Below are 27843 nucleotides of genomic sequence, written 5' to 3' on the forward strand. Positions count from 1 at the left end.
ACTTCACAGTTGTCGTACTTTTTCTCCCTTGCGAAGTATTTTGAAATTTATTGTCTCGGTATATTTCCTGATCAGCGTAGACACGTGGTCAGCAACACTGTAATGGTAGCACATATGAAAGACGCTTTGACGAGCGTACGGGAGATGACCTAAAGTCAATATTTTTAATAAGAACCAAATTTGACTCTCGACAATGGAGGAAGCGCATAATAGGCGCTTTTATAAGTGGTGGGTTTCGGAGTAACCTCGATCGCCAGCAATCGCTAAACATTCATACCAATATGAGTACCTGTAGAGAAATTTCACACGCAGTGAATTCGACCGGAGTGTCTGTGAATTTACGACATCTTGCCCAGTAGGGGAATGCTGTATTCACATAGCCGCCGCGACATGTGTTGCTGTTTCTTTGCAGTCGCGACGCTGTTTCAAAGGTAACTTCCTTAAGATGAAAAAAAAAAACCGGCTCGGCAGTGAATGCAATAAAAAAGTGCACAATGCCGACGCGCTGAAAATATGGGCACACAGTCGTTCGAAATGCGACAGTATTTCCCGCGAGTAATAACACAACAGTGCAATACAGTATCATATCATCAGAGTTTCAGTATGCCGCAGTTCAGTATAAAGGCCGGATAACATTGAAAATCAAAGCATTGCTCACAGTTGCAGGAAAAATGTTTCACAGTATATTTGGTTTTCGTTCAATGAAGTTTCGCTAGTAGGAACGGAATTAGACTTTTAGAAGCCATATATAAAGACTAAAGTTAAACAAATAGCATTTTAGCTGCATCACAAGGCTCTACATTGCACAGCTTCACACCGTGAAACTATCCAAGGAAAAAATCTTTTAACGACAAAGAAAAGGAGATAGATAGGTTGTATAGTGAACGGAAACCACACCCGTCAAGCGCCGCAGGTGTGCGAAGTGCCGCCAGTCTCTGAAGTGGTCTTCAAAGCAGACCTTCAAGGACGACACATTTGTTCTCGGGGTTCAGTGGTTTGCCAACAATGCAGGAGAAAGCATCGCTAAAGGCAGCCACGTGGCGCACAGCGGCGCTGCAGTCGTCGCCGATGGCCTCCGAGTTCCCGCGGCAGCGTATGTAGCACCAGGTGACGAACAAGAGCTGTTCCTCCGTCATACTTCTGAATTCCGCCAGGTTGAAGCGGGAGCCGTGTGCAGCGAACGCGTCCGCCAGCACGTCCAAGGATACCGCGCGAGACAGTGCTGCTAGCCTGTCTGTGGTACCCGTGGTCGCTACACACTTGGCGCCGGCGTTTACCTTCTTAGCGCTGAAGTAGCGGGGGATAGATACGTTGGCACACGCCTCAGCCACGTGAGCTCCGAACGCCCCGTACTTGACGGCGTCAACGAGGCCGTGGTCGTAGAGCGGAAATGAGAGAATGTACGGGGCCAGGACAAAGTCTCCGGCCCACCGCGAGTAGGATGAAAACATGTGGATGTCGTTCCAGCCGAGCCTACGTTGCACGGAGTCGAATTTCTGAAACCGCGACATTCTCCAAGCGGCCTCCCAGTTACTTGCGAGGGAGAGAGTCATGTCGGGCAGAGAACTGGTTGCAGTCTTCAAGTTCACGTCCGAGTCCATCGTTTGGTTCAACGCGCTCATTACAGTGGCAAGCGAGCTCCAATGAATTCTAGTGGATCTGTTAGAGTACGGTGGTGTCGAGGAAAGACGAGAGGCGAATTTTTCCCTAATGGCTAAGACGATACGTTCCACATCCCGACGGATTTCAGGATTAAAGCCTTGGGAATTGTAAGGAGTGAATAAGTAGTCACCGACGAATTTGTAGGCGAGCCTAAAGCACCAGCGTCCCTGATGGTATTTAATTACGTCGTAATTCGCTGTGGCATAGTAGTTGAAGATCAGCTCCTTGTTTGCGAATAGACTGGTGTATCGTACTGCCATCCACGAGATGAAAAGGTGAGTCGCATATTCGCCGAGTGTGTTCCAAAGTTTTTGAAACGTCATGACGTAGGAAAGGTGTTTAGTCAGAAATGTCCGCGCCCTGGACACGTTAAACTCGGCCAGTAAAACGATCCAGTTCTTTTTGTGTATTACTCCAGCTTGCACTTCTTCCACGTTTTCTCGTTTTCGGGCCCCATTAAGCTGTGGAAGGAACACCTCTTCCAGCCTGCTCAGTTCCTCGAATTCAATGGCCGTTTCTGAATTCTTTTCCAAGAACCTCTTCCTAATGAACTCGAAGCTGCTGCGTCGACCGCCCAGCATGCGCAGCCTGTCTTGTTCTGTGGCGATGAACTGGAATGAATCAGGTACACCTATATACACTTTTTTCGTCAGTGGGACCACGCCTATGACCACGGCCCAGTCAAGCTTTATGCTCAGGCTGAATAGCGTACGAAGTACATCGGGTTCCGCAGCCCGGCGCGGCCACACGACGCCCGCCCTTCGGAGGGCATCCCGTATCGTGGGCAGCTCATCGCGCTCTCCGCGCCACACCATGTCGCAGGAACGGTAAAATAGGCCGGCCTTCTGGGCGATGGTCTGGCCAGAGGTCGGCGGGTTCGTGTCTTTGCTGACGGCCTCAGTCATGTCGTCCACCGCGTTGGCGACGAGCTCCGCATGCACCGAGTACTTCCGCCTGGCCCTCCAGCCGCCGCAGACGTACGCGTCGAAGTTGGCGCAAGGGTCTGCGGATTGGTTGACGGACTCCGCCAGGCGCTTGGCGAACTCTTCGCAAGCGGGACTTGTGCACAGCCTGGACTTCTTGTGGGCCGTTGTGCGAAACAAGATGGCGAGCAGAAGGAGCAGGAAGCAGGCAACGGCTACGATGGCGGTGCCCAACGCAGCGAGGAGGCTGATGCGGGGTGCCAAAGGTGCGTCCTTCCTACCCGGAGAAACGAGGCGCCGGTACAGGGCCCCCGGTGACTGCGGGAAGCAAAGGACAGACAGTTCTGTACGTTATACCTCAACTGATGGTTTCTGCATAATATTACTCAGTGTCAAGCGTTTGCCAAAAGTACATAGGCCAAGGTGTTTGCGGACTAACTGACCAAGGCTGCGGTCAGATCTGTGACGCAGCGGAGGGTGCTGAGAATCTCTGGCTCCGGACAGGCCGCAGTTTGAAACCGAACCTGGCAACGTTTAACGCAAGAACCTTATCATGTGAGGCTAGCTTAGCAGTGCTATTGGAGGAAATAGCCGGTATTAAATGGGATGTCATAGGGCTTAGTGAGGTTAGGAGGACAGATGAGGCGTATACAGTACTAAAGGGCGGGCATGTACTGTGCTATCGTGGATCAGCAGATAGGCGAGAACTAAGTATGGGATTCCTCCTCATTAATCAGGATATAGCTGGCAACATCGATGAGTTTTACAATATTAACGAGAGAGTGGCAGCTATCGTAATTAGGCTTAATAAGAGATACAAGCTGAAGGTGGTGCAGGCCTACGCGCCTACATCAAGCCATGATGACTAGATAGTTGAAAGCTTCTATGAGGATGTGGAATCGGAAATGACCAAAGTGAAATCGCAGTACACTGCTCTGATGGGCGACTTTAATGTAAGGGTAGGTAAAAAGAAGGCGGGAGACCAGGCGGTAGGTGACTATGGCATAGGTTCTAGGAACAGTAGGGGAGAGTTATTAGTAGAGTTCGCAGATAGAATTTACGGATTATGAATACCTTCTTCCGCAAACGAGCAAACAGGAAGTGGACGTGGAAGAGCTCCAATGGTGAGACTAAAAATGAAATAGACTTAATACTGTGTGCACACCCTGGCATCGTAGAGGATGTGGAGGTCCTCGGTAAGGTCCGTTGTAGCGACCACAGAATGGTAAGGTCTCGTGTTAGCTTAGATTTGAAGAGGGAACAGATGAAACTGGTGAAGCGAAAGGCTATTAACGAGTTAGCATTAAGAGGGAAGGTACAGGAATTCAGTATGTCGCTGCAAAAGAGATTTTCCTCTTTAACAGAAGAAGACGACCGTAGGGTTTAAACAATGAATGATAATCTTACAGCTATCGTTACAGAGTGCGCCGCAGAAGTCGATGGTAGGATGGTTCGACAGGATACCAGCAAGCTATCTCAGAAGACTAAAGATCTGATTAAGAAACGCCAAAGCATGAGGATGTCTAACTCCACAGACAGGATAGAACTAGCAGAGCTATCGAAGTTAAATAAGCGCAGGGTAGCCGACATAAGAAAGTTTAACATGGAGAAAATAGAGCATGCTCTAAGGAACGGAGGTAGCCTAAAATCAGTGAGGAGAAAACTGGGCATAGGTAAAAACCAGATGTATGCGCTAAAAGACAAACAGGGCAATGTCGTCAGCAATTTGGATATGATAGTTGAATTAGCCGGAGAGTTCTACACAAATCTATACAGTAGCGAATGTAATCATCAAGTTACTGATGGAGGCAGTCGACCACAGCAATGGGACATCCTGCCAGTAACGAAGGAGCAAGCAAAGAAAGCCTTAGGAGCAATGCAAAGAGGGAAAGCAGCTGGATCAGGTAACCGCAGAATTGTTGAAGAACGGAGGAGAGATTGTGCTTCAAAAACTAGCCACCCTGTATACGCAATGCCTTGTGACCTCGAGAGTACCAGAAGCTTGGAAGAACGCTAACATTATCTTAATTCATAGGAAAGGAGACGTCAAGGACTTGAAAAATTACAGACCAATCAGCTTATTGTCCGTTGCCTACAAGGTATTTACTAAGGTAATCGCTAATAGAGGTAGGACAACCTTGGACTTTAGTCAACCAAATGATCAGGCAGGCTTTCGTAAAGGATACTCGACAATAATCAGGCGATAGAGAAATGCGCAGGATATAAGCAACCCCTATAAATAGCCTTCATTGATTATGAGAAAGCATTTGACTCAGTGGAAACCTCAGCTGTCATGCAGGCATTGCGGAATCAGGGTGTAGAAGAGTGTTATGTGAAAATATTGGAAGATATTTATAACGATTGCACAGCTACTCTAGTTCTCCATAAAGTCAGCAATAAAATTCTAATACGGAAAGGTGTCAGGCAGGGAGACACGATCTCGCCAATGCTCTTCACTGCCTACTTAGAGGAGGTATTCCGGGGACTGGAATGGGAACAGTTGGGGATAAGAGTTAATGGAGAATACCTGAGTAATTTGCGATTCGCTGATGACGTTGCCTTTCTAAGCCACTCGGGACAAGAACTGCAAAGCATGATCAATCAGTCAGACAGGCAGAGCCGAACGGTGGGGCTAAGAATTAACATGCAGAAAACCAAAGTAATGTTCAACCGCCTAGCAAGGGAACAGCAGTTCGCAGTTGGTAGCGAGGTGCTGGAAGTAGTAAGAGAGTATGTCTACTTAGGGCAGGTAGTGACCGCAGATCCTGATCATGAGAGGGAAATAACTAGAAGAATAAGAATGGGGTCGAGCGCATATGGCAGTTTCTCTCAGATCATGAGTGGTAGTTTACCAATATCTCGAAGAGAAAAGTATACAACAGCTGTATACTACCGGTACTCACCTATGGGGCAGAAACGTGGAGGCTAACAAAGAGGGTTCAGCTTAATTTAAGAACAACGCAGCGAGCTATGGAAAGGAAAATGATAGCTGTAACGTTGAGAGATCGGAAGAGGGCGGAGTGGGTGAGGGAACAAACGCGGGTTAATGACATCTTAGTTGAAATCAAGAGGAAGAAATGGGCTTGTGCAGGGCATGTAATGCGAAGGCAAGATAACCGCTGGTCCTTAAGGGTAACGGAGTGGATCCAAGAGAAAGGAAACGTAGCAGGGGACGGCAGAAAGTTAGGTGGGCGGATGAGATTAAGAAGTTTGCCGGGATACAGTGGCGGCAACTGACAAAGGACAGCGTTAATTGGAGAGACATGGGAGAGGCCTTTGCACTGCAGTGGGTGTAGTCAGGCTGATGATGATGATGAACGTCCCAAAGCAACTCAGGCTATGAGGAACGACGTAGTGAACGGCTCCGGAAATTTCGATCCCCTGGAGTTCTTTAACGTGCACTGACATCGCACAGTACACGGGCCTCTAGAATTTCTCCACCATCGAAATTCAGCCACCGCGACCGGGATCGAACCCGCGTAAACTTTACTATAGTCAGATACAGCTTAAGTCTGCAGTGGAGCGCCGCCCATATTCAGGCTCCAGCTAGGGTTGACTAGCGCCTTAGTACCCGGGTTCGAACCCGACAACGGCGGCCGCGTATATATGGAGGCGAAACGCAAGGGGCGCCCGTGTGCTGTGCGATGTCAGTGCACGCTAAATATCCCCAGGTGGTCGAAATTATTCCGGAGATCTCCGCTACGGCACCTCTTTCTCTTTTTCCCTTTCTTCTTTCACTCCTACCTTCCTCCCTTCCATTACGGCGCGGTTCAGGTGTCCGCCGAGATATGCGAGACAGATACTCCGCTAGTTCCTTTCCTCAAAAACCAGTTTACCAAGTTATCACCTTAACGCTGTGGCCTTAATTCTTTTGACCAAGACTGTACTTGGCCTAGCGCCTGTGTTACAAACTCGTTTGGCCACTAGGCATAGCCACATTATCAGGGAGCACAAATGCTAGCGGTGCGGTCTTGCACGTTTAGCTCGGAATGGAGAATGTCCAATTCCGCCGGCATGGCGAATCTAAGCGCATCCTACGGCACACACTTCCGCGAGCATCCGTCGTGGACGGCTTCGCAGCTCGTTAACGCGGCACTCAGAAGAATGCGATATCCCCCACCGCAGAAATGTCTCAGCAGAGAGGAGGCTGTCACTTGGAGACAATTACAAACAGGCTCTTTCCCAAACCTACATATACTAAACAAAATGCACCCTACGATATACACGCACAAATATCCCTGGTGCGACGAAAAACCTACTCTATACCACATCACATGGGCCTGCCAAAACATAGACGTGGTCCCCAAAATACAAAACCCGAGTGCGGCGCAGTGGGAGACTCTGCTGTCCAGCGACCGCTGTGAACACCAACAAGGTCTGGTACAGCGAGCTCAACGGGCGGCAGTGGCCAGCGGAGCCCTGGACTGAGGGCAACCGACCACTGATTAGAGGCGGACGACTTCGACAGAGGAGGTTCCTGGGGGTAGAACCAAGACGTCTCTGAAGATGCCCCCAAACAGCAGGAAAAACCATTAGTGTAAATAAAGTTTTCCCTTCTTCTTCCAATGCTGCGTCTTTTGAGGAAAGGAAGTGACGCAGTGTCTCGTCTCCGGGTGGAGAACTCAGATGGCGTGGTGAAGAGTACAGGGAGGAAAAGACAGGTGCAGAAAAGCGCTAGATGGGGGGGGGGGGGAGAGGGTTCTAGGGAGGAAGGTTGGAGTGAAAGAAGAAAGATTGGTTTGGTTTATTGGGGTTTAACGTCCCAAAGCGACTCAGGCTATGAGAGACGCCGTAGTGAAGGGCTCCGGATATTTTGATCACCTGGGGGTTCACTCCTCCTTTATCCTTTCTCTCACAGCGCTATTCTGCGTATTTCGAAATGTTCATGGCGTACACCGACTGTTGTTCTGGTTGTAGCCTGCCATTCGCACGTAATTTCCACACTGACGATCCCTTTCTCTATGGTCTTCACTAAACTGCCTTCCTTCTGACAGCACATTGCCAGAATTTAGGGAAAAGGAAGGAGCATAAATGGCCGACGTCTTTCTGCCTTCGTCCCTTCGTTCTTTCTGGCTTTCTTGTGCCTTCGTCCCACACGTCAGGGACCAACTTAATTAGCATCACATTGGCGCTAGCTGTGCAGAGGGCGCCTTGGCGATCCTTCGAGTGGAAGATGACTGCCACGATTTCAATACGTAGGCGACGGAGATTTTAAGGCGAAAGCCTTTAATGCCTCATACTGTCTTTAGCAGCCGTTGTGGCAGCCGTGTCGACAGCCGCGTCAGCAGCCGTGTCGGCAGATATGTGTCCGCGTTTTGACGGGTGTCCACCGAGATATGGGAGACAGTTACTCCTTTCCTCAAATACAATTTTCAGTTTCTTCATTACCGCCCCTCTTTCTCTTTCTTCTTTCACTCCCACTTCCTCCCTTCCTGTACGGTGAGGTTAAGGTCTCCACTGAGATGACAGAGAATTACTGCGCCATTTGCTTTCCTCAAAAAGCGTTGCGTTCAAAGGGCAAGGCATCGCGCCGAACGGGTGGTGGCGTTCCGTGGACTCCCTGGCAGCGCTACAACACGCTGTCGCGTTCCACTCCTAAAGGTGAAGGTTAAGCGTCATTAATTAGCAGACAATTAGTACATAGCCATCAATCAGTAATTAGTCAATAATTATTAATTTGTCATTACTTCGTCATCAATTATGTGTGACGTCATCCAGTGGCGACGTCACCAGTGTCGCATAGGCAAAGTGGTGCGGAAAACGCTTTCACCTCGACGCACTTTAGACAAAGTGCCCCCTGAATTTTTACATTCAGTACCATGTTATGACGGGTAAATCTAGGTAAATTAAATTACGGGTAAATTAAATGGGCTAATTCAATTACAGCAATTTGTAGTGCATGAGGAGCGAAACAATTTCATCCCGTTAAACATCACGCCTTGCTTTCAATAAACTGGCTGAGTATATAATCACGCACACTGTTCCTGATTTAATTGCCCATGGCTGATAGAGGTGCAGTGTACCTCCACAAGTCCTTGGAAGATAGCAGACAAGACGCTGATAATGATTTTCGGGAAGCATATGAGAAATGGTTGGCACTGCTACGAAAGGGCGCGCTTTGCTCCTAGACGAACAAGCTGAAAGCAAATTCAGGTACGAGAAATAGTGTATGTAAAAGCACAACGGTACGAACCATTGGCATGGATCTAGGCCCCGAAGCGCTTCCTACGGGCTCTTGTAAGTCCTGCAAAAAAAATGATTAAACATTTCCTTCTTGTCCACAACGGAAATGAAAAGATAAAGTACATAACGCATATGGACTTATTGATGGAATTGATAATACAAGTTTTCAAGCCGCAATTTTACGCGCTGTTTGCCGGCCAGTTAGAGGTTCCTTTATGAAACCTGATGGCTTTGTGGCACCCTGGCGTCATCCTGCAGGAGCTTACGCCCGTCTCTAAATAATTTTTCTAAATGCTGTCCAGGTGTCTGGACATTAAGGAACTATAGACAACAAATTTTCGCTTGCGTTTTCTATTTTCAAATGATGCGTTAGATATTATAATACATGTATCACCGCGTGGCATTCACCTGCGACCAATAAACAATACATTATTTCATCTTATGATTTATCGATTAGTAATATATTATTTCTCTGAATTTATTCTCTTATGCTTTTTCGGTTTCATCGACAGAACGGTGGCTGTGACGTGTAGTGTGCACTTAGGCCACGTGAGGCGTGAAAAGAAAATTCCCAGTGGCTTAGCACGGCTATGCCAGGATATACGTAGCGAAAGCGAGCGCAACGACGAGGCAAGCAGAGTGACGTCACACCAAGCCGCGGCGGCAGCTCCGCGCGTGGTGTGACGTCATGCCAGATGGCGGGGCGAGCGCGCGGCGTCCGCCAGACGCGGTTGTTGCTAGGCAACGGCTCAAGGTCGGTCTCTGTGCCTCCTCGGAGGCCCGCCACAGCGAAATCGCAAGTTGGTTGGCAATGTAGGTTTCGCTACAACAAAACGGTAGTGTTACTGCTGATACGTTGTTTGTTGGCATTCCAGCTCTTCGAGTACGCTGGTTTAAGGCAGCCTACTTTCGTGTTCCGGTAAGGCTGCAATTACTAAGGTGGCTGCTTGCAGCAAGTGTACCGTATCTGAGAAAAGTAATCAAGCAGTGAAGTTTGGTTCCCAGCTGTCTATGGGAGCGCTTATACCAAAGCAGCGCAGGTAATTCCGTTTCATTTCATTGCATTTTATTAGCTTAAAGGCCCAATATTGCAAAAGGATGGCTTTACTCTGGCCCTTTCTAGGACCGGCGTTTGCCAATACATTTCCAGTATTGGGCCGCTTACCAGTGCGGCTTGGGATATGACACCATTCAATACCAGAAGGTCTGGAAAGGTGAGGACGAGGGACCTCCATGCCTTGTCTACATAGACTGAGAGTTTGACGGGTGCCACTAGCAGTCCGTCTCAAGGCTAAGAAACAAGCCCGTCGCCAATTGCTACTTTTGGCAAATGTGGTGTGGTTTAGGAGGTTTAACGTCCCACAGCGATTCAGGCTATGAGGGAAGCCGTAGTGAAGGGCTCCGGAAATTCTGACCACCTGGAGTTCTTTAACGTGCACTGACGTTGCACATTACATGGGCCTCTGCAATCTCGCTTCCATCGAAGTGCGATTAGCACGGCCGGGATCGAACCCGCGTCTTTCGGGTCGGCAGACGAGCGCTATAACCACTGAACCACTGCGGCGGCCGCTTTTGGCAGAGATGGTGCATGATTGTTTCGACGCCCAGCGACCAGATACCTACATATTTTCTGTTTCTTTGTACAGTAAGCCAGGTAACTGGTGCCGGTCAACTGCTCTGAACAGTAGCGTCTGTCGATCCACCATCGTTAACAGACCTGACGTGTCGTGTGTCATGCCGCTCCTATCCTTTGGTTTGCGCGCAAGATGCAGCACATTTATGCTATAAAACAAACTAGCAAGATTAGCAGAGGCTTCACAGTAACGAGCGTGCCGCTAGCTCTAGCACAATTAGTAGTACGCACCCGTGGGCTCGTGGGACCCGAGGGCGTCATCACCGAGCTCAGTTCGGTGCTCCGCGGTGATCGGAGCGCTGCCGCCCGTTCGATCGGTCTTCGCATCGTGAACTGGAGAAAGATCAGGAGAAAATATTAAGGCGGAAGCCTTTAATGCGTCATACTGTCGTGACCAAGGAATGTTAGCAAATGTGTGCGCGTTTCGGCGTCACTACTTAAAAAGAAACACTGTCGAGGCTGGCAATCGAACCAGGGCTTTCGGCATTTGACGTGGAGACGCTACCAATCCGCCACGAAGACTCACGATTTGAACATGAATAAAAGCGCATCTAGTGAATGCATGGATTTCATAAATAAAATAGAAGAAATGAAAAATAAGAAACAAAACAAAAATAAAAGGACAAAAATAGAAAGGAAATTAAAAAAATAAAATATGCAAATAAAACAAACCGTGCGCCAGAAAATGCTTTCGCCTTGCAGCACTTTAGACAGCCAAAGTGCCCCCTGAATTTTTCAGTTTTGGATTCAAGGGCCTTGCGACACAGGTTGCGGGCGCTGTTTTTGTGTGTGTGCGTGTGTGGGTGTGTGCGCGTGCGTGCGTGCGCACGCCTGTGTGTGTGTGTATGTGTGCATGCTTTGAAACTTCTTGAATGAACTTTAAAGGACCTTAAAGGAACACTGAGGACAACTTCCTTCAATTTTTGTTCACAATACAGCAAAGACATTGCTGAGAAATTTAAAGCTAAACATTGAATGTTTTCCCGCTAATCATTTTAAAACATTGGTGCTGAGATGACGTCGACAAGAGGATAGACTGAAGTGATTATTGCAGGGAAGTGGACGTCCATGTAGGTGTTGACGTCATGAAGCGCAGTTCGCCAGAGAAAACCGTGAGTGGTGGCGAAGTCATTATACCAATTTTTATCAATTTTTTAAAAGCTCCGTTGCCAATCAAATTAGCCTCCTTTCAACAAAACTTCCAGTTGCTTACTTCCAATAAAATTCAAGTTACAAGTTCAACGCCGTTGTGTGTGTCCCTTCTCTTACTCTGTCCTGCTCGCGCTGTTGAACCATCATGCAATGTTTTCTGACTGTGAAGCAGTACGTTAACGTCCCCATAACGTTAGCTGCACTGAAAGTTGCAGTGCTCAGGAGTTCGATGAACTGAGACCCGTTTGCAATGGATACATCTTGGGTTAGGCGAGATTTCGCGGTACCTCACTGAACTTAAAATTTCGTATATATTTGACTGCAGGGTGTTATTTGCAAACATTTTTAAGCGCTCGGAATGAATGAATACACAGAGAAAAGTAGACAAAGCAAGCGATGTTAACAGCGGCAGCGCAGTGTTTAGGAAACGCAGATAATGGCAAAGTTTCAAATAAGATTGCAATAACACCACTTTATTGTTTACATTCCTGTATGTCTCAAATATATTTCGAATTTTCCAAAGAACCCGAACATTCGACACAAATCGAATATCCTCGGAAGCACGCACAATGATTAGTTTTCTTATTCGCGGTTGAATCGTGACGACCTTTACGACAAAGACGCAGAGACCTGCCTGCACCTTGCATCACCTCGTAGGATTGCGACTAATTTGTGATGTTAGGAATTACCATTTATCCTCAGAACCTGTGTTGAAATTCAAATTAGATTCAGAGAAGCCTTTGAGCTAAATAGACGTTAAAAAAACTCTCATATGAGCCAAAAGGCTACAACGGGAACTCGGACCGTGCCACAGAGAGAACGTATTTACTCTGAACAGTGATGAGAGCGATGATCAGACCACGGAGCGAAGATATGAAGCGGAGGCCTACGATGAGAAATAAATAAAAATGTTAAAAACATTTGTTTTAGATGTCAGCGTCAATGACGCAATGTACTGCTGCTGGTAGAGCTCTTATAGGTAGGAGAGGTGAATTACAATACCACACTCGGATTATCGACATCCACTGCTAGCCCACATAGCTGCGGACAATGCGATTGACATGCATCTATAAAGTGGGGCATGCATATACATGTGGAGTTCGCCTCTTTTTGCGGCCCAGATGGCCGGTGAGGGATACATCTGGATACACGTGACAGCACAAGGCCCACTCTCTAAAGTGCGACTTCATGAACCGCCATGACTGCGCCTACTATAAGGCCTGGACATACCGTACTCTCTGGAATCAGACGCTGGTACACACAGTATCCTATATAGGGGCCGCTGCGGCTCACTTTGATGACATGTCACATTAACCAGCGTGAGAGCGTAGAATATGAAACGGCGGCGATGACGGCAGAGTTTATTGTTGACAAAGCCCGCTATACAAAGTCACTGCCTATACAAAGATACCTCAACACCCTGTCCACTCAGGGCATCTGCAATACCCATGGTTCACAAAATTCTTTCTTTAGTCAGTCATCCATTCTTGGCATCGTTCTTCATTACATGCAGAGAATCTCTCCATGTAACCTAGAACGTAACAGCACCAAACGCACCCTGGGCTGTTACTAAAGAGCTAGGCAATGCTCTGGTGGCATCTGAAGGTAGATTGGAACTCTGACAGAACCGTTGCATTTGTATTCACATTCGCTCTTCACTTGAGGTTGCAGTTCCACTGCGTTATGCTTTCTGTAATTATATGCTTCTTAAATAGCTGCTGCATTCTGATCGAAGCAGAGCTCGTGCGTGATAGCCATACACAGTCCCTTTTCCCTCACAAGCGGCGTCGGTGTCGCAGCACAAAGCTCCCCTGCTCACAAGCTTGCCTTGACGAAAGCGATCCAAGCGGAAAGGGGAGTAGGCGCGGCTGAGGAGGAGCCCTGTGCGGCCACGGGTTCCGTTTAGGCTTGGCGCATGCGAGCTTTACAATGGGGCGTTCCCGTGGCGTTGAGTAGGCGTTGAGTGGCCTGCAACCATAAGATCTCGCTTACCCTCACGTTGAGTTCAGATGTCCGCGACGTGTAGGTTAATGTCTTACTTGTGTGAGGAGAGCACGAAACAAGCGTGTTGTAGGCGGCCGTGACCTTTTCTTCTTCTTGTTCTTCTTCTTCTCCCCCGGTAAAAATGGCACATACCCACGCGGGGTTCCTTGTTCTTTGTCCTCTCCTTTGGATACCATGACCACATCCTTTAATTACTTTCGTTTTTTTAGGCGAGGGATGTAGTGAAGATATATTACAATAAGAAACCATTCATCATAAAGAAACGACAGTCTACAATGACAGCCTCCTCTACACTTACTGTGCTGTGTGTCCACTCAAGTGACAAAAATTCCCGCATTAGGTTACGTATACAGCGACATCTCGTTCTCTGGTACTGCTGGTCGCAGTGTCAAGGTATGTTTACGAGCACTTGTAAGAGTTATAAATTATTATAAGAATATATTCACTAATTTCATGCTCAAAGTGAAACGCGTTTTCACCAAAAGTCTAGTAGACATGAGTAGACATGAGCACGCAGCCAGTGTGGAAAAATATACTTAAGCAAGCTGTTACGTTTAAGTTATCTGTTTGTATGGACCCGCATGTTGCAGTAACGTTGCTTCGTTTCCTATGTGCGGAGAGGGAGGATGACAGACAGGGTGATCGCATTAGAAAGTGATAAGAATTATTTACGGCCTTTCTTTTCATACAGCTGAGTGAGTAAGTTTTGAAAAGCTTCCCTTCAGGATTACATAATTTTAAAAATAGCAGCCATCATAGTTTAGCCGTTCTTCACCTTTCATTGTAGAGAACTCAGAAGAATTGACATCTGAGCCAAACCTTATAATATTGAACCGTAACTGTGCCGAAAAGCATTATTTTCAAACATTCTAGGTGCTGAACATGCATGTGAAGCACATAAATGCCTACATCTATAGATTACATATGTGATGCGTTGCATACTTGCATGTAGAAATATTGCACTTAATGATTGACTTATTGAGAAGAACATTGGTGATTTGAAGTGCGACATGCCACAAGGAAGGCAGAGGCTGGTCGTCGTTGTGTCCAGAAGGATCAAGATTAATAATCACGCTATAAAATTGCTACAGTTAAAAAAACCAAGGAACACATTGTGTTCATAGACATTCCAGACTTTTTGGTATCACTAGTTCATTTTGGGTGGAAAAAACAGCGCGAAAGGGACGGAAGACAAAGAAGCGCTCGTCCGTGTGGTTTCCTTCATCTTTGTCTTCCGTCCCTTTCGCGCTGTTTTTTCCACCCAAAATGAACGTATACCAACTCGCCCAACTTTCCATTCTACTACAGGGTATCACTAGTGTTTTAGCGATGGTCTATCAAAGTCATTTAACGTGCATGCTACGCCGCATTGTTAACGCCATAACTAAAACTGGATGCGAATGCCTTTTGTTCAGCATTGCACAACACCTAGCAACAGGAACTTGTAGAAAATGCTGAAAACAAGTCGGATCAAGCTTCTGTGTGCGCTCTAAAGCCGAAGCATGATATCTTTTTACGTTCGACCATAATATTAATTGAAATTCACTATCTGTCTCTCAGATATGCTGCATTAAACTTATTTATTACATGCTGTAGAAAATGCGCTGCAAAATGATTTCCAAAAGAAAGATCGGATGTTATTAACCACAGGACAAGAAGAGTTTCTCATTAGCAGCTGGGAAATTCGCTCCTCTTGCAGTTGAGCAGTAAAGCTTCATATTTCAAGAGCTTGTTCTGCTTTTAGTTGTGGTTTTCTTACTGTTTTGTCCTTGTGCCTGACTTTGTTTTTGTTGTAGTGCCTGAATAGCGAAGGTGCGCAGCAGGTATGATGCCTTAATTTGGCTTTAGGTTTACATTAGGAAAAACACAAGGCAAGCTCATCGTTTGCCTGACTGCTATAGTTTTGTTACTTGCCTACCTCTCCTTGAACACTGCTTCATACATTGCATACATTGCTTAAGTTATGCATTTCACATTTCTGTACATAACTAGGCGTCAACAGCTGAGGTGCCAACTATTGGGGACATCTGACCATACACAGGCTCGTGGTTCTCCTTCGACTAGGCTCAGAGCACAAAGTACACGACAGCAAATTGGCTACAGGCTCCTCTCTGCCTTGATGGGACGCAACATTGATTTTACACTCTGAAGCTAACTGAACGTTCAAGAGATGACACAAAAGAATGCTTTTATTTCTGTACATTTTTTTTCATCTCCATAATGCAGACACCAGCATTGGGAAATCGAGTAAAGAAACTCTTAACATGCAGAGCTGCAAGTTATATGTAAATGGCATGTAATGTCCCACACCACCATGCAGGATATGAAATGCATTCCAGTGCAGTTGCAGTGCATAATACGCATGGTTATTTTTTTTTTTTGTGAGCAAGGTTCTCATGCATCCATCAAAGCCGCAATAAGTGGCTGCCTCTCACTGCTGGAATAACTTCTATGTCACTTCCGCATCCAGGCTCTTGATGCACATTAGTACAGGTTTTCAGCCACAAAGTCTTGGTGCATGCTTGTTGGCACGTAATTCAAAAAGTGCGTCACCGAACTTTCTATTCATTTACTTGACAGTGAGGTTGATTTCCTGGATGGCTACCTGTAGTTTTGAACCATGTCCTAAAAACTGCTTTCCGTAAGCACCCTTTCTTCTTGTCGTGAACTGGAATGGTTCCGCTTTTTCCTTTGCGTTTTCTTGCTTCTATTCCTTGGCGTTTTATTAGCTTTTACTTCCTTTGTTAATCCATTTCTCATATTTGCATATCCCCTTCAGCAATGGTCATTTCCATCCCCTTCACCCTCCATGCGTGGAGCCCTCCACACTCGTGTTTTATACTTCTCGCTTTATCCTTTTCTGTTTCGTTCTTTCTGTCCATTTTTCATATACACATATTTTACAGTTTCCAAGTTTTTAATTTTTCCATTGTACTATACATAGTTTCACAGCTGCTATCTGTTTTCGACCTAATTTTCCGTTCTTTTACTTCCCGTGCCATGCTCATGCATGTAATTTCCCCACTGTCGCTCTGCCTTTATTCACCACATGTTTGTCGTAGTGTGGAGCCTTGTACACTCCCTTCATCTTTCACTCGATCTATATTTAGCTCCTCATTTTTGCCGCGTTATTTGTTTGGCTCTAAAACCTTGACAAGCTTGAAAAGCGCATTTTTGCAGCAATAAAGTTTCAGCACGCGCTGTATCTTTTCTGTTCGTTTGTTCCACCGGCACTGTGTTTTTCTTTTTCTCTTATTTTATCGTAACTTTTCTTATTTTCTTATTTTCCACACACTATAATCTTGATTGTGCTCTTCATTACGCATGCTCATCGCTTGATAATGGTGATCGGCTCCCATATATTAGACATGGTGGCTTTTCGAAAATAAAGTTGCAAGTTAGCGCCTTTCCCGTCCAGTTCTGTGTCGTCCGTGTCTTTTTTGCCCTATGTTTTCGAAGACATGCTATGCAGTTCTCCAGCAGCACGTCCCCGGCTGGCACCTAGGGTTACTTTTCAAAGAAGCAGAAACGACGTGGAGCTGATTGCAGCCCGTCCGGCCGAGATCATCGCGCGATGCACCGGGCTAACAAGCCGGTTACAATGCGCCGCTTACTGAAGGGCCGGGACTTTGACGTCGTCGCAGAAAATTCCTTGACATTTGCCTTCCACCAGAATCGCAGCACTTACTAGCGCACGAGAGATCCTCCAACTTTCCTTTGTACTCGAGTTTACAGTCGTTCTTCATCACTTGACCTGGATGAAAAACGCTACTGCTTGGGCTTTTAGGCTATCTAAATTTAAAAAAAGAGGCACCGCGAGGAAACTTTGCACTTGATATCGAGCGCCTCGTTTGACACCAGGACACCTAACAGAAAGCAGCAGAGCCAACGATATTTGGAATAAGCTTAGATTCTGCTGACGCAAACGAACCCTCTTTCTTGTCAGCCACCTCACCTCATGGGAGGAAAAACTCGCTAACTTCTCTCTCTCTCTCTCTCTCATTTTTATTTTGTGAAATGAATGCATACAAACTTTATTAGACCCATAGCCAACTTGGCTAGGAAAAGGTATAAATACAAGATGTTCACAATAGAAATGGCAGACATTCAAGTACAAAAAAGACGTTAAATACTACAATAATGGCATTTCAAATATGTAAAGTGCAGAAATATTCTGAAAAAAAAAGAAAAATGAAAAAGAAATAGGGCTAGTGCAAGAGACAAGGCGAAGAATAAGGTTAAAATGCACAAAACCAAACAAGCGTATTTAGTCGCAGAGTTATGGGCAAATTGTTTTAGTCTTTTTTAGTAAGTTCGATATCATGGGGAACTTGATTCTATATTTGGGCACCATTGTATTCTAATAGCCTTTGGCCATAAGTGCTGTGGCTGGGGGGTTGATTAAATCTATTATTATTGGCGGCTCTTGTTTGTTTCAGCGGTGACCTGAATAGTTTAAGAGCAACGCGATCATTACTTTTTATTACTGTGTTTATTACTCCAGCTATATTATGTTTGAATGCAGCTGATACCGGTAATATTCGCAATTGTTGAAAGAGTGGTCGGATAAGGTCGTTTCCCTTTGCGAAGGTTATTGCACGAGCGGCATGTTTCTGCGAACGTATAATCCGTTCCAAATACGTTTCATAAGTGCAGCCCCATGCGTCTAGAGAGTAACACAAGCGACTATGGACAAACTCGAAATACAATATACACAAAACCGGTGCACGAAAACATTCTCTTGCCCTCAATTAGTTTGACAGAGCCAATTTTTCTAGACGTACATCGACATCCGGATGGATACAATCACATTTGAGTATGAGGTGCCCAATTGTTTCTATAGATTTACCACATACAGCCAAAAGAACGTCATCTTCTTTAAATTTATTTTTGTAGCTGCGCGTTCTAAGATGCCTTGACCTAGCTTTTATGAGTAGGGCACTGCTTCTCGAGTTGTCATACAACAAAGACCACTCTGGGTACTTCATGGCCTTGTATTGCAGGCATCTGTTCAGTTGTATCTTTGAAAATAATCACACCTGACTTATTTGCGCTAAAACTGAAACCTAGAGAGTCTCCTTCGTCTCCACAATTAACCAAAGTTTGCCACTCTTCCTCGCTATCTGTTAACAGTGCAATATCGTCCCATACATTAAACCCGGGAGCCGTTGCTCTACTACTTTGCCGCCATTAACCTGTACGACAGATTATAACCTAGATTGCTCCTTTGTAGCCTTCTTTCCATATTTATCATATAAAGCATGAAGAGCAACTTTGATAGAGACAGACAACCTTGCCTTAATTCTTTGTTTAACTTCACAGTTGTCGTACTTTTTATCCCTTTCGAAGTATTTTGAAATTTATTATCTTGGTATATTTCCTGATCATCGTAGACACGTGGTCAGCAACACTGTAAGGGTAGCACATGTGAAAGACGCTTTGATGAGCTTACGGAAGATGACCTAAAGTCAATGTTTTTAATAAGAACCAAATTTGACTCTCGACAATGGAGGAAGCGGATAATAGGCGCTTTTATAAGTGGTGGGTTTCGGAGGAACCTCGACCGCCTGAAATCGCTAAACATTCAGAACAATAACAGTACTTTTGAAGAAATTTCAGACGCAGTGAATTCGACCGGAGCGTCTGTGAATCTACGACATCGTGCCCAGTAGGGGAATACTGTATTCACACAGCCACCGCGACATGTGTTGCTGTTTCTTTGCAGTCGCGACGCTGTTTCAAAGATAACTTCCATAAGATGAAAAAAAAAATAGGCTCTGCAGGGAATGCAATAATAAAAAAGTGCACAATCCAGGCGCGCTGAAATTATGGGAACACAGCCGTTCGAAATGGGACAAGATTTCCGGCGACTAATAACAGAATAGTGCAATACGGTACCATATCATCAGAGTTTCAGAACGTCGCATTTCATTATAAAAGCAGGATAACATTGAAAATCAAAGCACTTCTCACAGTTGCAGGAAAAACGTTTCTCGCAGTAGATTTCGTTTTTGTTCAACGAAGTTTCGCTTGTAGGGATCGAATTAATCTTTTAGAAGCCATATATCAAGACCAAAGCAGAAAAAATAGCATTTTTAGCTGCATCAGAAGGCTCTACATTGCAAAGCTTCAAAGCGTGAAAGTGTCTAAGGAAAAAAATGTTTTAACGACAAAGAAAAGGAGATAGATAGGTTGAAACCACGCCCGTCAAGCGCCGCAGGTGTGCGAAGTGTCGCCTGTCTCGGAAGTTGTCCTCACAGCAGACCTTCACGGGCGACACATTTGTTCTCAGGGTTCAGTGGTTTGCCAACACTGCAGGAGAAGGCATCGCTGAAGGCAGCCACGTGGCGCACAGCGGCGCTGCAGTCGTCGCCGATGGCCACCGAGTTCCCGCGGCAGCGAATGTAGCACCAGGTGACGAACAAGAGCTGTGCCTCCGTCATACTTCTGAATACCGCGAGCTTCAACTGGGAGCCGTATGCAGCGAACACGTCCGCCAGCACGTCCAAGGATACCGCGCGAGACAGTGCTGCTAGCCTATCTGTTGTACCCTTGGTCGCTACACACTTGGCGGCGGCGTTTACCGTCTTGGCGCTGAAGTAGCGGGGGATAGATACGTTGGCACAGACCTCAGCCACGTGAGCTCCGAACGCCCCGTACTTGACGGCGTCAACGAGGCCGTGGACGTAGAGCGGAAATGATAGGATGTACGGGGCCAGGACGAAGCCTCCGCCCCACCGCGAGTAGGATGCAAACATGTGGATGTCGTTCCAGCCGAGCCTACGTTGCACGGAGTCGATTTTCTGAAACCGCGACGTTCTCCAAGCGGCCTCCCAGTTTCTTGCGAGGGAGAGAGTCATGTCGGGCAGAGAACTGGCTGCAGTCTTCAAGTTCACGTCCGAATCCATCGTTAGGTTCAACACGCTCATTACAGTGGCAAGCGAGCTCCAAGGAATTCTAGTTGATGTGTTAGAGTACGGTGGTATCGAGGAAAGACGAGAGGCGAATTTTTCCCTAATGGCTAAGACGATACGTTCCACATCCAGACGGATTTCAGGATTAAAGCCTTGGGAGTTGTAAGGAGCGAATAAGTAGTCACCGACGAATTTGTAGGCGAGCCTAAAGCACCAGCGTCCCTGATGGTATTTAATTACGTCGTAATTCGTTGTGGCATAGTAGTTGAAGATCAGCTCCTTGTTTGCGAATAGACTGGTGTATCGTACTGCCATTCACGAGATGAAAAGGTGAGTCGCATATTCGCCGAGTGTGTTCCAAAGTTTGAGAAACGTCATGATGTAGGAAAAGTGTTTAGTCAGAAATGTCCGCGCCTTGGACACGTTAAACTCAGCCAGTAAAACCATCCAGTTCTTTTTGTGCATTACTTCAGCGGGCACTTCTTCCACGTATTCTCGTTTTCGGGCCCTATTAAGCTTTGGAAGGAACGCCTCTTCCAACCTGCTCAGTTCCTCGAATTCAACAGTCGTTTCTGAATTCTTTCCTGAAAACCTGTTCCTAATGAACTCGAAGCTGCTGCGTCGACCGCCCATCATGCGTAGCCTGTCTTGTTCTGTGGCGATCAACTGGAATGAATCGGGTACACCTATATACACTTTTTTCGTCAGTGGGACCACGCCTATGACCACGGCCCCAGTCAAGCTTTATGCTCAGGCTGAATAAGGTGCGAAGTACATCGGGTTCCGCAGCCCGGCGCGGCCACACGACGGCCGCCCTGCGGAGGGCATCGCGTATCATGGGCAGCTCATCGCGCTCTCCGCGCCACACCATGTCGCAGGAACGGTAGAATAGGCCGGCCTTCTGGGCGATGGTCTGGCCAGAGGTCGGCGCGTTCGTGTCCTTGCTGACGGCCTCTGTCATGTCGTCCACGGTTGTGGCGATGAGCTCCGCATGCACCGAGTATTTCCGCCTGGTCCTCCAGCCGCCGCAGACGTACGCGTCGAAGTTGGCGCAAGGGTCTGCGGATTGGTTGACGGACTCCGCCAGGCGCTTGGCGAACTCTTCGCAAGCGGGACTTGTGCACAGCCTGGACTTCTTGTGGGCCGTTGTGCGAAACAAGATGGCGAGCAGAAGGAGCAGGAAGCAGCAACGGCTACGATGGCGGCGCCCAACGCAGCGAGGAGGCTGATGCGGGGTGCCAAAGGTGCGTCCTTCCTACCCGGAGAAACGAGGCGCTGGTACAGGGCCCTCGGTGACTGCGGGAAACAAAGGACAGACAGTTCTGTACGTTATACCTCTAGTGATGGTTTCTGCGTAATATTACTCAGTGTAAAGCGTTTGTCAAAAGTACATTGGCCAGGGCGTTTGCCTCTGGGCCAGGTTGCCGCGTTTTTGTAACATCCGTGGAACTATTAATATTCCACAGGTTAGAAGAAAAGTCTTTCATTTTCCACATGTCTGTAGGTTCCGCTTATTGTGGTGTCCACGAGTTTTCTTTTATGGAGGTGGTGTTGTGCACGTGTTCATAAAAAAAAAACCTTCAATGGACACTGAAGAGTAACCTCATCCAATTTGTGTTAAACAAAACTTAATTCCACGGTTACATTTTGGTGCTTCTGCGGCAATAAAACGCGCATTTGTTGCCGGCATAAATCATCCCGCGCCTGATAAACTCGTAACGCCTGTATAAAAAAAAGCAGTTCGTGAGAGATCATCACTTGTAAGCGAACGGTAAAAAAAAGTTCATGAGAGATCACCACTTTGAAGATGAATGATTGAGTAGGCTGGCTTCTGAAATACGCGACGGAAAAGATCTGTCGAAGCACCACCAGTTTATTTGCAAAAGTGGCTTTTGATACTAGTTTTTAACTTTTCTAGCCCATAAAGACTCCGTTTTAAGTGAAGGAAGCGTTATTGTCGTTGGAATGCGGGTAATCTATTTACAGAGAAGCTAACCTACATTCGCCTTCAGTGTCCTTTCTAAGATATCACGTGCATAAAAAATTTGGTTTGGTTTATTGGGGTTTAACGTCCCAAAGCAACTCAGGCTATGAGGGACGCCGTAGAGAAGGGCTCCGGAAATTTCAACCACCTGGTGTTCTTTAACGTGCACTGACATCGCACAGTACAAGGGCCTCTAGAATTTTGCCTTCATCGGAATTCAGCCACCGCGGCCGGGATCGAACCCGCGTAAAATTTCTTACCGAGTTAACGTATCATTCAGCGAAAGCTGGTTGGAATTAGCGGTCTTTCCAGCAGGAAACCTCTGTCTGGCGCGTGCATGCTACGAGGATGGTATTGCTGACACAAGCATATTCAGAGACATTTTTTGCATGCGACGAGCTAACCTGACCCAGAAACAGCTAGCTTGGCTTTGGTCTTCTATTTTGCGCATGTTTAGCTACTTGACTGCGCCTCTCTTTTTGAGCAAGTCTAGCGACTTGACTTTTGCCTGTTTGCTTTGAGCACGCGTTTAGGTATAGTCTTGTTTAAAAGTCTTAAGGCCAAAAGCTTTCCGCATCAGCCGCATAACAGAGCCATTACGGCACTATTAAGGACCGAATGCGTTGAAATGGTAGCAGAAGGTTTCTTCTAGCGGTAAAAAATGTTCTTGCTCAACTTGTTTTTGAATGATCCGCTACACGGAGCATTCTAGAAACATTCATTTCACTGCAGCTGAGCGCTGCGGCCTCAAAACTTTTGACCAAGACTGTACTTGGCCTAGCGCCTCTGTTACGGACCTCCTTAGGTCATTAGGCATCGCCACTTTATGAGAGAGCGTAACCGCTAGCGATGCGGTCTTGCACGTTCAGCTCGGAATGGAGAATGTCCGCATCCGCCGGCATGCCTGATCTACGAGCATCCCACGGCACACACTTTCGCGAGCATCCGTCGTGGACTCCTTCGCACCTCGTCACAGCCACGCTGAATTCCACAGCCTCGTCTTTTGAGGAAAGGAATTGACGCAGTGTCTCATATCCGGGTGGACAACTCAGATGGCGTGGCGAAGAGTACAGGGAAGAAAACACACACGCAGAAAAGCGCAAGATGGGGGAGGAGGGGAGGGAGGTGTCCTAGGGAGTAAGGTTGGAGTGAAAGAAGAAAGAGAACTTCTTTCGCTCCCTCCTTTCTCCTTTCTCTCACAGCACTATTCTACGTCATTTGAAATGTTCATGGTTGACCCCGACTGTTCTGGTGGTAGCCTGCCATTCGCACGTAATTTCCACACTGACGACCCCTTTCTCTGTGGTCTTCACTAAACTGCCTTCCTTCTGACAGCACATTGCCAGAATTTCCGAAAAAGGAAGGAACAGCAATGACCGACGTCTTTGGAATGTTTTGTCTATGTCCCGCATGTCAGGGACCAATTGGATTAGCATCGCGTTGGCGCTTTGGCAATCGTAAGATTGGAAGACGACTGCCAGAATTTCAATACGTAGGCGATGCAGATTTTACATTCAGTACCACGTAATGACGAGTAAATCTAGTTAAATTAAATTGCGGTTAAATTAAACGGGTAAAATAAATTACAGCAATTTATACTGACTGAAGGACGCGACAATTTCTTCCCGTTAAACATGACGCCCTGCTTTCAATAAACTGGCTGAGTATATAATCACGCACACTGTTCCTGCTTTAATTGCCTAAGTATCTCCAACGTATGGCTGATAGAGGTGCAGTGTACCTCCACAAGCGCTTCGAAGATAGTGGATGGGAGGCTGATACTGATATTCGGGAAACCTGTAAGTAATGTTTGGCACTTCTACAAAAGCTAAAAGCAAATGCAGGTAAGAGAAATAGTGTATGTAAAAGCACAACGGTACGAACCAGTGGCATGGATCTCGGCCCAGAAGCGCTTCCGACGGGCTCTTGTAAGTCCTGCAAAAAAAAAACAAATCGTTAAACATTTTCAGCTTGTCCACAACGGTAATAAAAGGATAACGCACGTAACGTATACGGACTGATTGATGGAATTGATAATGGTAGTTTTCAAGGCGCAATTTGCGCGCCGTTTGACGGGCATATAGAGTATCCCATTAAGAACTTGATGGCTTTGTGGCACCATGACGTCATCCTCCAGGAGCTTCACTTTGCTTCACTTTATTCACCTTAAATACCCCCTTCGGGGGGTATTCCATAAGGGGTGGATTAATATATTCAACAATAATAAATACATGTCATTGCAGTACGATAGGCCCGTATCTAAATAATTTTTTTTTTCTATATTAAAGGACTGTAGACAACAGATCTTCGCCTGCGTGTTTTCTATTTCAAATTATGCGTCAGACATTAGAATACATTTATCACCACGTGGCATTCACCTGCGACCGCGAAATAATACATTCTTTCCTCTTAATAATCGTCTATTAGTCATCTATTATTTCATTGAATTTGTTCTCTTATGCTGTTTCGGTTTCATCAACAGCTCGGCTGTGCCAGAATACACGTAGCGAAAGCGAGCGCAACGGCGAGGCGCGCGGTGTGACGCCATGCCAGAGGGCGCGGCAAGCGCGCGGCAGCCGTCAGCTTCAGCGATCGCTAGGCAACGGCTCAAGTTCGGTCTGTGTGCCGCCTTCGAGCACCGCCACAGCGAAATCGCTAAGTCGTGGCCAATGTAGCTTTCGCTACAAAAACGCCACTATAACTGCTGATACGTCGTTTGCTCTCATTCCAGCTCTTCAAGTAGTAAGGTTTAAGGCAGCCTACTTTAAGGCAGGCAGCATGCGGTAATGACGGTAAAGCTGCAATTACTAAGGTGACTGCTTGCAGCAAGTGTATCGTATCTGAGAAAAGTAACCAAGCAATGAAGTTTGGTTCTCAGCCGTCTATGGGAGCCCTTATACCAAAGCAGCACAGGCAATTCCAGTTCATTTCATTTTAGTACCTTCAAGGCCCAATATTGCAAAAGGATGGCTTCAATCTGGCCCTTTGTAGGACCGCCATTTGCCAATATATTTCCAATATTGGGCCGCTTACCTGTGCTGCTTGGGATGACACCATTAAATACCACAAGGTGTGGAAAGGTGAGGACAAGGGACCCCCTTGCATTGTCTACATAGACAGAGATTTTGACGGGTGCCACAAGCTGTCCGTCACAAGACTAAGAAACAAGCCCGTTGCCAATTGCTACTTTTGGCAAATGTGGTGTGGTTTAGGAGGTTTAACGTCCCACAGCGATTCAGGCTATGAGGGATGCCGTAGTGAAGGGCTCCGGAAATTCTGACCACCTGGAGTTCTTTAACGTGCACTGACGTTGCACATTACACGGGCCTCTACAATCTCGCTACTATCGAAGTGCGATTAGCACGGCCGGGATCGAACCCGCGTCTTTCGGGTCAGCAGCCGAGCGCCATAACCACTGAGCCACCTAGGCGGCCGCTTTTGGCAAAGATCGCCCATGATTGTTTCGACGCCCAGCGAGAAGACGCCTACATATTTTCTGTTCTCTGTACAGCAAGCCAGGTAACTGGTGCCGGCCAAGAGCTCTGAACAGTGGCGTCTGTCGGTCCACCATCGTTAACAGACTTGACGTGTCATGTGTCATGCCGCTCGTATCCTTTGGTTTGCGCGCAAGATGCCGCACATTTATGCTAAAAAACAAACTAGCAAGATTCGTAGAGGCTTCGTAGTAACGAGCCTGCCACTGGCTCTAGCAGAACTATTGGTACGCACCCGTGGGCTCGTTGGACCCGAGGGCGTCATCACCGAGCTCAGTTCGGTGCTCCGCGGGGATCGGAGCGCTCCCGCCCGCTCCATCGGTCTTTGCATCGTGAACTGGAGGATGTTCAGGATGAAATATTCAGTTTTGAATTCAAGAGCCTTGCAACACAGCCTGAGGACGCTGCTTGTGCGTGCGCGTGTGTGTGCGTGCGGGCGTGCGAGCGTGTGTGCGTGTGTGTACATTGAAACTTTTTAAATGAACTTTAAAGGACCCTAAAAGAACGCTGAGGAAAACCTCCTTCAATTTTTGCTCACATTACGCCGAAGGCGTTGCTGAGAAGTTTAGAGCTAAACATTAAATGTTTTCCCGGCAATCATTTGAAACCCTTGACGCTGTCACAAAATTCGGCGGATTTTAGGAACAAACAAAGAAAAACCACCGCGCGCACGGCGTCTCGCCGGCGCGAGCCCAACGGGAGAGAGGGCAAGCCCCCGCCGAGCGCGTGCCTCTCTCTCCACCGCCGCGGCGTGCGCCGAGGAAATGAGTCATCCCCGCCGATTGCTCTAGAACATGCGAGTCGTTTCTCCGGCTGACCGGGGGAGGACGGCGAAGCCTTGCGTGCGCTAAGACATGTCCCCCTCCTCTGCACTCGGACGTCGGCGACGCCGCCACAACGGCGCCACGCTAGAACACGCTGGAACCTTCGCGAAACGACTCCTGACTTTAACCAATGAGGACGCGCGGCCGGCGAGAGAAAGGAAGGGAGACAGGACGGGAGATGCTAAGCGTATGTGCGCGCCTACTTTGGCGCGTAGAACAAACAGACGTCAGAGCGAGCCTATAAAAGAAGGACGCTGACAGAAGATCAGGCGGCTTCGGCCGCGAGGAGTATCTGTTCTCGCTTCGGCGAGCGCGGCTTCGGCCGCTTCTTTTTGAGCAGCGTCCGCTCCGGCGGACGCAGTTGTTGCTGCGACGCGCGTCTTTTCTTTCCGTTTTCTCTTTCCTCTGATGTTTTAACTCTGCTCTATCTGCACGTGGCAGCGGTGGTGGCTTGGCTCGAGCCAGTAGCAGGCCCGTGCAGTTTCCTCTTCATCCTTCTCTCAGTCACAACAACAACAACAGTAGGCGTGTATCTGTTCTCGCTTCGGCGAGCGCGGCTTCGGCCGCTTATCTGTTTTTTGAGCAGCGTCCGCTCCGGCGGACGCAGTTGTTGCTGCGACGCGAGTCTTTCCTTTCCTCTCTCTCCTTCCTCTGATCTTTTAACTCTCCTCTATCTGCACGTGGCAGCGGTGGTGGCTTGGCTCGAGCCAGTAGCAGGCCCGTGCAATTTCCTTTTCATCCTTCTCTCAGTCACAACAACAACAACACTATCAGTCAGTCCGGACCGTCGTTTAAGCTTCATCGAAGCGCGCCCGTTCGACTCCCGGGAAAACACCACTCGGCCAGCATCGGACCAACGAGGCAACGTTCGCCAGTCTGCGGGACGGCATCGTCATGGAACTCTGGTCGTCGGACTGCCGCAGCGCCCGGTGAACAAATTTTGTTTTGTTTGTTTACCTCTCTCTCTTGTGTTAGTGCACTTTAGGTGCAATATTGCATATATATTGTATTCTCTCTCGAGTTTAACTTTGCACGAGTTGCATTGTGTTGCTAATCACTTTGTCTTTGTA

General features: G+C 47.2%; 1 protein-coding gene across 1 annotated transcript; it reads right to left on the reverse strand.

Moving 5' to 3' along the window:
- Positions 1-891: 891 nt before the first annotated feature.
- On the reverse strand, positions 892-10662 carry LOC149333803 (uncharacterized). The gene is made up of 2 exons (XM_089557804.1): positions 10633-10662; positions 892-2903 (listed from the first exon to the last, which is right to left on the reverse strand). Exons 1-2 carry the CDS (start codon positions 10660-10662, stop codon positions 948-950), a joined length of 1986 nt encoding a protein of 661 aa, XP_089413930.1. The 3' UTR covers positions 892-947.
- Between the last annotated feature and the right edge of the window lie 17181 nt (positions 10663-27843).

This window comes from Amblyomma mixtum, chromosome 8 (assembly GCF_055824585.1).
Source record: "Amblyomma mixtum isolate Tamu chromosome 8, ASM5582458v1, whole genome shotgun sequence".
NCBI lineage: Eukaryota > Metazoa > Arthropoda > Arachnida > Ixodida > Ixodidae > Amblyomma > Amblyomma mixtum.